This window comes from Arachis duranensis, chromosome 6 (assembly GCF_000817695.3).
Source record: "Arachis duranensis cultivar V14167 chromosome 6, aradu.V14167.gnm2.J7QH, whole genome shotgun sequence".
NCBI lineage: Eukaryota > Viridiplantae > Streptophyta > Magnoliopsida > Fabales > Fabaceae > Arachis > Arachis duranensis.
Genome location: NC_029777.3, coordinates 10,854,564 through 10,864,403, shown reverse-complemented (window position 1 = coordinate 10,864,403; position 9,840 = coordinate 10,854,564). Strand labels below are relative to the sequence as shown.

General features: G+C 32.3%; 1 protein-coding gene across 1 annotated transcript; it reads right to left on the bottom strand.

Annotated features, from left to right (window-relative positions):
• Nucleotides 1-5,840: 5,840 nt before the first annotated feature.
• LOC107492624 (uncharacterized) lies at nucleotides 5,841-7,695 on the bottom strand. Its single transcript, XM_016113662.3, has one exon. It carries the CDS (start codon nucleotides 7,574-7,576, stop codon nucleotides 6,098-6,100), a length of 1,479 nt encoding a protein of 492 aa, XP_015969148.1. The 5' UTR covers nucleotides 7,577-7,695; the 3' UTR covers nucleotides 5,841-6,097.
• Nucleotides 7,696-9,840: the final 2,145 nt, after the last annotated feature.

Here is a 9,840-nt window from a genome sequence, read left to right as displayed (position 1 = left end):
TTGAGTGTGAAAGAATTGTGTCAATCCTGTGGAATTGGTGTATGTAATACTTTAACTATAGTGGAAATTCTACCACTGTTGTGGTGGAGACTGGATGTAGGTTGCATTGCACAAGGCAACTGAACCAGGATACATGATTGTGTCAACTTTTATCTTCTCTGCTCTGTTCTGTTTTCTAATATTCATGAGACAAAAATAAATTGTCTCATAAATTTTCTGCTGTTGAGTTCAAACAGAATCAGAATTAAAAGTTTGTTTTAAATGGTTACTTTAGTAACATAAAAGAAAGGCATAGATTCAACCCCCTCCCCCTTCTCTAAGCCTACTACAACCTTCAGAGTCTTCTAATTAGTACAAACTAGGTGAATAACTTAACTCTTGGTGGTGCCAGCCCCCTCCAAATAGAACTAGTGAAACTACAACTTTGTAATGTTTTCTGGGAGTGTTTTCGCCTGCAATACCTGCACAAATGAGTTAGTAAAATAAACGCTTGACCTATCAAATTTTCATACTATTATGTCCTCTCTATCATTTATTAATCTGACAAATTGTATAACTCATGAAGTTGGTTAACTAATTCCAACTCCCATTGAAATAGAGTTCTTCTCTAATAAAAATTCTAAATCCACTCAACCCCATCTCAGAACCCACAATCCCCTATAACAGATCCAATTTGTTTTGAAATCGTGAAAAGCCTTGAAAAAATGTCATTCAACACACCACATGGTAACCAATTATCCTCCTATAACTAAATTATTCTTCCATCTCCTGCCTTCAACAGCAACCCACTAACCATCTTATCTCTTACCTGTTTCTCTTTTATCTATAGCTGACAGATATTCCTCCATGAACTTCTTATTTTAGATATAGGCTGACAAGACAGTAGGACATTAGAGTTCAAGTCATTACAAGAGCACACAATTTTCTTTCATAATGGACATTCTTCCTTTGAGAATCACCACCACCACTTAAACAATAACATTGTATTTTGAATCACTGCATCACCTACTCCCAAACCTCCTAACCATTTTGGAACTTGCATTATTTCCTACCTCACCAACGGTATCCCATGCTTGCCATCCTCATTACTTCACAGGAATTTCTTCTGCAAAGATATCAACTTTTTGTTACTACTCTGAGCATCCTATATAAGCTTAAGTAGTATACCGACAGACTATTGAGTACAGATTTAATAAGGATTAGCTTACCAGCTTTATTAAGTGTTTTGCCTTTTTATAAGTTGAGTTTCTCCTCTACTTTGTCTATAATTGATTTTCATGTCTTGACCAATCTCGAATTCACACCCAACGAAATTCTCAAATATTTGACTGATAGCGAAGCTTCTTTATATCCCAACAATCTATACATCCTTTGTGACCACTCTAGTTTGCAATTGACTGGGATCAAACTAGATTTATCGAAGTTAATACTCATTCCAGACATTAGCTCAAAACACCGCAAAAGTTTCTTGTAGTTTCTAATAGTCTCTTCTTCCTGAAGACAGAACAATATGGTGTCATCCGCGAATTGCAAATGAGATAACTCAATATTGTCCTTTCCAACAACAGAGGAGATATCCTTCCATATCTAACTGCCTCCCCCACCATCTTATGAAGAACATCAACAAAAAGAACAAATAAGAATGGAAAAAGATGATCACCTTGTCTTAAGCCCCGTTCCATCTTAAAAGATTTAGATGGTGAACCATTTATCAGAATCGACATAGACGCCATGCAAACACAACTCTTGATCCATCCTCTCCATCTTTGGCTAAAACCCATCTTCTGAAGTACAATATCCACAAACTTCCACTTTAACTCTATCATAAGCTTTTTGGAAATATAACTGAATAATCGCCAATCTCATCTTTCTCATCTTCAGCTACCGTAACTGTTTCACACGCAATCAAAATCCCGTCATATATCTTCTTTCTCTTCACAAAAGTATTGAGTCTTCCTAACTAAACTAGGCATAACCCACCTCATTCTCCTCACCAACATTTTCGATATGACCTTGTATATACATCCTACTATGCTAATATAATAAGATCAATTAGTATTGATTATCACTTTGTCTGACATCTTCTTATTGATGTTGTTCGCCTCATCGCTATTAAAATTTTAGATCGGACTATAATATTTTTATAAAAACTCATCATTTTATTCGTTTCTGAAATCTAGTATCCAAACTCTCAAGATATAATCTAATTTGCAAGCTCAAACACTTTATGACCATACACTTTTTTTTATTTCAAAGAGAAAGTAGGGCAGTGGTAGGAATCGATCCCTTTTCCACTAACAATGAGCCTCATCAGCCTTCAAGTGATGATATGAATTAGCATCCAACTTAGAAAGCAAAAAAGATATGATCAAAATATTAGCACTTTATTATCGATAAAATTAAAAAGTTAAAACATTAAACTTATTTTATAATTAACCATTTATTTGTATTATCATATTTTAAAACAATCATTAAACTTAATTTTATGAAGTGAGTGGACGCACAAAAATTGTCTTCATTTGAGGGAATTGTGGTTCAACACAAGGGACCCATTATTTGCGTCGGTGACTACCCGGCCTCCACCGTGGATAAAAACAATAAAAAAAATAAATGTTCATTTTGGTAAGTATCCAAAGTAACAAATATTTTGACCAATATACACATGGCAATCGTTTTCCTTTCTATATATTTCACATCAAGCCATCTGGCTAATTTGGAAATTTACAAGTATAACATTATTATTATTATTATTATTATTAAATCCTATAAATGAAACAATTTAAAGATATCAAATAATTAAAATAATCTATCAAACGTTGAAGGTTTATTAATATGTGGTTTACTTATTATTTTTATTACTATTCGAGGTGAGAGAAACTAAAGTTCATTTTCCTGAATTATTGAGAACAAGCTAAGGTCTTCATCAAAGTAATTAAAGTAGAAAGAAAAACAAGAAATGAAAAACTATATATGTATGAGTGTGTGTGTATGTGTCAATGATCAAATAAATAATTTGGCACGTAAAAAACAAGAACAAAGATACAGGGAATAGACTAGTAACAAAACCTAATATAATGGACATCTGGTCTGCTGTGAAATTAAAAAAGAGGGAAGAAAGTTTTTTTTTTTTTTTTGAAAGAAATTGAGTAAGAGTCCTATATATTCGTGTAATTAAAGACATATATGATGAGATTATAATAATTAATGTGAAAATTTAAGGTGGTGTGATAGAAGAATTTTTTATTGGTATAAGATTATATTAGGGATCATCTTTAAATCAATACATTTTTATATTAGTTTAGAAATATTCATAGAGCATATTATATTTAAGAGTCTGTGTTATGGTGCATGTTTTTTATCAATGATATCATTCTTATGAGAAAGTCAAGAAAAGACCTAAATAAGAAGTTGAATTTATGGAGTGAAGCTCTAGAAATGTATGGTCTGCGCATATGCCATAGTAAGACAGAATATATGAAATGTAAGTTCGGCCACCGAAAGAGAAACTCTAATACAGAGATGATGATTGGATAAAACATCCTACGAAAAGTTAAAAGTTTTAAGTATCTTTGTTGCATCATATAGGATAATGGAGAGATTGAAAAAAATGTAAATCATAGGATCCAAGCAGGTTAGTCAAAATGGCGGAGTGCGTCTGGTCTTATATGTGACGAAAAAGTGTCTTAAAAACTTAAAGATAAATTATCTCGCACTGCTATCAGATCAGCTATGCTTTATGGTACAGAGTGTTGGACGGACAAAGAGGAGCACGAACATAAGTTAAGTGTGACATATATAAAGATGTTGAGATGAATGAGTGGTCATACTCGATTGGATATAATAAGGAACGAAAATAAGAGAGAGAGAGAGTTGGAGTAGCACCTATTATGAAAAAGATGGTAGAATTGCATCTCAGGTGGTTTAGACATGTGAGAAGAAGACCGACAGAACACTCACTTAGGAAGAACAAGATGAAAAATAGACAAGAGATGAAAAGCAGATAAAAATTTAAGAAAATTATCCATAAATTAGTCAAACAAATTTACATATAAACAATTTCTCTGTAAACATAATATAAGATAGAATTTAATGACATTATTAGATCTATGTAACCATTTTACTTGGGGAGACAAAATTTTGATGTTGTTGATTGTTATTGTAACATCCATCTTGATGTAAGATATAACCATAAAAATATTAAATGGGATTTGGAAAAGTGAGAGACATTTATTCAGATAAATTGTTACAGTTAAAAATATTTTTATTATAATATAAATAAATAAAAAAGTATTTAACATATTTTTATTATTATCTCTATATTTTTTGTCCTAAAATATTTAATTATTGAAAACAACCTTAGCAACTTGGAGAGAGTCTAGACTTATATGACCAACTTTTAATAACATAAATAAAGATTCACATATATTTAAAAAAAATTTATAATATCTATTAATTATTATCTAACTTTTGTCCAACTTATTTTTTGTGATAAATTTTAAATTTTTAAAAATAATTTATTTTTATATTTTTTAAATTAAATATTAATTTTTAACTTTTTTTAGTAAATAAATACCACCTTTTAGGTATCATAATATTTACCATATTTAAATTATGATAGTTACATATTAAATCTGTGTCTACCCACCAAAATTAATAATATTATTCAAAATAATTAATTAGCTAGCAAGAAGAATACGAAAAAAGATAAAAATGAAATTATTGTAACATAAATATTAGAAAAGTCAATGAATGAGTAAATGGGGGGCATTTCACTTTGGCAGCCTTACAGCACGAGAGAAAGTTTCAGATTTTGGGAGTAACAACAACAGTCGATAACCTACAATCCTATATTTTAGAACGCACACTTGTCACCTTTCCTCTTTCATTGATTCCTCAATTAATTATTACTAATTTCCAATTAGAAGTTAATTAATTAAGATTAGATCAAGAATTAAACCATACCCGAAAATAACTGCTTTAACGCCGCACGAAGTAAAAGCAGAATGAAACACAAAACAAAAGGCAAAAGCATCGTAATAAGCACGTTTTGGTGCCCCTATCTCCTTTTGGAAGGTGCTGCTGGAATTTCTCATTAAATAAATCGATTTTGCTTATAAGCTTTCTTTTATAAATATTTATTTATTTATTTATTGCAAACGCGTACATTGTTGGAGCCAAAAAGATCACAAGCACATGCCCTAATCAATGCCTTCTACAGCTCCTTCTTTTACATACTCACCCCCCATTGAAAACTTCACTTTCTTTTTTTTTCTTTTTTTTCTCCTATAATCCCTTTTTCTTTCTTTTTAATTTGAGTAAATTAATTAGATTAATATGAGATTAAGTAATGTTATGCATAATATTTTTTAATTATTTAATTTCTAAGTTATCCTGTTTAGAAAAGAGGTTAATTTGTAGGCTGAATAAAACATAAAAAATATTCACATGAATAATTTTGGAACAGAATAGCAGTGTTAAAAAATATGGGCTCTTTGCTAATAAGATTCACTTATATAAACTTCAAATATTTTATAAACAATTGGTCTGAAGAAGCAGTTTCCTTACAATGGAAGGTGCTTACTGCTTAAACCAAGGTCTAAAACCAGAATATTTAAATGAAATATTTAAATGGCTGCTAGGCTTAGTACTGTCAATTTGATATAAAATATATTTTGATGGAAATGCGAAAACAAAGGTCCAAAATCAAAGTATATTTTAAATGGGTATTGGCAGAAAATTTATAGCATGCTCTGCTTATATTAGACCATGCATGACAAAAATATATTATTCATCATAATAATATGGACTATATATATAACACTAGAACATTGCATGCAGGGTCAAAATCTCATTTTATTCACTGTGAAAAAACTAAAGTCCATTTAGCTTTTACATAAAAGAATACAAAAATATAATTAACATGAAAAATATGTACAACTAACTGAGAACAAAACTGATAATCACAGTGCTAGACTGAGAACCTTTTATGACCAACCAAAAAAAAAAACAATTAATAATTCTAATGACAACAACAATGTGAAAATTTGTGTGTGCACTAAGTGTTTTATTTTTTTATTTTTTTTAAGCTAAGTAATTGCTAACAATCTCTATAGACAGAAGAATCAACCACAGAAGAACAAATTTGCTTTTTAATAACAGAACTAATTAAATCATGATTACTCGTTGTCCCGCGTTGAATTATTGCATAATCTGAAAGCGACGCGCTCGAGTTTCGCCCACTGAGTTGACTCGCATCAGGGATCGACTCGCTCGGCTCCATTAACTCAACGCCTTTCGCCTTCAACATGAACTCGTTCCCGCCGGTGAGTTGACTCAGTATCGCTGACTCGGACACTGAATTCTTCCTCTTCCTTTGCTGCATCGCTGCCCGCACGATCTCCACCACAACCGCATTTGCCAACCGCCGGACGCCGCGAGCGCCGCCCATCACGACAGCCGGGTTGACCGGGCGCTGACTCGTCCGAGTCGCGTCGTTATTCTTCTTCCCGTGCTTCACAAACAGAAAAACCGACTCCGACTTCCGATTCCTGACTCGGCCGAGCGGGTCATTCACCACCGCCGCGTTCTTCACGTCCACGAGCATCACGTGCTTGAAATTGTGTCTGACTCGGCCAAGCAGCATAGGGTAACACGCCCACCGCCGTAGACTGAGCGGAACTCGGTCCAGAAACCCTGCGAGCGAGTTCTCCGGGTCAAGCTCCGCCGCGTCGAAACTCAGCACCGATCCGTAACTCAGCATCACCTCGCCACCGCCGCCGCGGCGACTCGACTCACCGTCACTCGTATTGATCCTTGTTTTCTTCCCCCATAGCGGTTCCGCGATCTCCTCTCCCTTCTTCCCAACCCTAACAAAGAAGCGAGTCACATCGAACGTTGACTCAGGTAACTGGCTCCATCGAGTCGAGTTCAACTCAGAGTGCAGCTCAACAAGCGAGGAGAAAGCTTCGTTCTCTTCGCGAATAACCGGCGCGAAGGAGGAGGAGAGAGAACCAGAAGCGAAGAGAAAAACGACGTCGGTTCTTGCAGTGAGTCCTGAGCGGTGGATTAATCTGAGAAAATAACGGAATTCGTGGACGGTGGTTTCGTCGGCCACGTGGCAGATAACTAGATCGGTCATTGCTCTTGTTCCTCTACGGTATAAGGTGCCCATTCTCTGAAGTGCCTTGGAGGGAGAATAATGTGAATGTTGTGATTTGAAGGGCGTGTTTGGCCAGAAGCGCTTTGGTAAAAACCAATTATTGTGGTTTTGGGTTTTAGATTGGGCGAGTTTAGTTGGTTGGTTGTTGTTATGATGAAGTGTGTTAGTGGGTTCAAATGTGGAGAGTGTGAAGAGAAGGAGAGTAAGGAAGAAGAGGAGTGCACATATGGAGATAGTTGATTGGGTCTTGGAGAGAATAAGGTTGTTAGAGTTGGTTCTCTTGAAGGTGGAGTTTGTGTTAGGGGCATTGTGGTTCTGAGGGAAGAAGACTAAGAGAAGACCCATGTCGGTGGTGTGGGTGGTGGTGCCTGTGGCTTTTGCCTTTGCCTTTGCCATTGCCATTGAAAGGAGCCCCATATGGGAAAACGGGGGTGTGACTGTGTTTTGTTTGTGTGTGAGAGAGTGTGGGAAGTTTTTTTTTTTTGTTTTGCTGGTTAGTGGTGAGTGGGCGATGGTGATGGTGAATTGGTGATAGTGAGTGCAATAGGAGAATTAAAAAAACCCAACTATGTGAAATTTGAAATAGTTATTTTTTAAAAGATTTTCTCATAATTTATTATCCAACAAATTTAACATGAACATGTAACTAAAGAGGAATGTTATGAGAATTTATTATTTTTTGCTATCAATAAACTATTAATATTTAGAATATGAAATAAAATAAGTTGTTAGATTACTAAATTAAAAAAATTAGATTAAAAAAAGTTAAATTTTATTAATTTCTAGTATTTTTCTGTAATTAAATGTCAATAATTGAATTCAAAAAATAATAAATATTAATTAATATAATAATAAATATTTTGATGATATTATACCACTAAGATATTATATTTAAGGGTAGAAAACTATTTTTATTTTTATTCCCTCAATCTGAAATACCTCCCAAATCAGAACTTCATTTAAGAGTTTCTCGTTAATTAATAAATAGCTACATTTATAAGATAGATTCAAATTTTTGACACTTACTTAAACAGACTAATGAGTTAATCATACTCAACTTAGTTCAAGAAAAATTTATTATAATACCAATATTTTTGACAGAAAAAAAAGTAAATTTATTAGTATTGATTTAAATATATAACAAATTTATATTTATTAATTATTTTTTTTAAAATAGTCAGATAATAATAAAAATAATAAATTTATTAGTTATGTAGTATTTTTTTTCTTTATCATTTTTTCCCTTTCTTATATAAAACACATTCATTGTCCTTTTTCTCTATTGTTGTTTTCCAAATTGTTATAATAGATGTAAATTTTAGGCTTATAAATAACATTCCCCTTTCTAAAATATTGTTATGTATCTATTAAAATAATCGGAAAATGTTTTTCTTTTTCCTATTATTGATTTGGAATTTTAAAGAAAAGAGCAGTCAGACTGGGACAGGATCTTAAGATTCTCAAGTCTTCTCTGATTTATTTCTTCATCCCCCTCCCCCTTCTTTCTTCTCTTGAATTCTATGATTAGATTCATTGCAAATCAATATCACATAATTATTTCCACGAGGAATATCACATACAATAATTATATAGTTCCATTATTGGTTGCATTATATTAAGTAACTACTGATTAATATAATGTTAAATAATAAATACCACTGGGATATAATTGTTATGACTTATGATAATACGATATCGAAGGAAATTACATAAAATTAAACTGTTACATGCGTGAATGATTTCTTAATTTGTGTTCGTTATATACTCTCCGCAATAATTATTCATCGATATTCAGAAAATCTGGGCGATAATAATTGTGAATTTTTAAATTCAATATTTATATTTACTTTAAAATAATATTATACGTTAAAATAAAAATAAGTGAGAAGATCAAATATCAACTTAATCTTAAACTGTCACAAAAAAAAAAAACTTAAATCTTAAACTCTCGAAAACAATAATGTACATGATATATAGTAGAGGTATTTTATTATATAGTAAAAATTCAGATGAAATCGACTTCATATGAAATTGATAATTGAAAGTTATTAGATAAAAATTTAGTCAAATCAGTCAAATTATTTAACGGTTCTCAACTATCAATTTCACGTTAAGTCGAGTGAGTTTTCACTTTTTTTATATTAATAATTGATGAACCAGTAAAAAATGACACATGTACACGTGTTCGGTGAGTGTGCAGTCTGCACCATACATTCACACCTGGATATCATGAAAACGGCGTCGTATTGGACAGCCAAAGATTCAAAGTTAACAGCTAAAAGAGAAAAAATGAAAATAAAAATTAAAAAAAAAATGTTTCTGCCGACAGAATTGCACATAGTTAGGCATATATTTAAGTATATCGTACAGTGATAATTTCAAACCAAATTAAATTTATGTAAGCTAAGTCCAACTTAATTCTAATGCTATTCAATACCGAATTTACTTTCTTAACTACAGAGTATTATGAAAGCTCTATTAGTTTTTATACACTTTTGTATCCACAAATTAAAGAAACACGTACATGAAGTAAAGTTACGAATAGAATATTTAGTTTAATTATGTGCTTCAAGCTCTAAATATTAACTTGATCACTATATGAATAATAATATTCCTAAAACATTGTTCTAGCTAGAATCTAATTACCCATGCCAAGGATGCTAATTAATATGTCACACAAG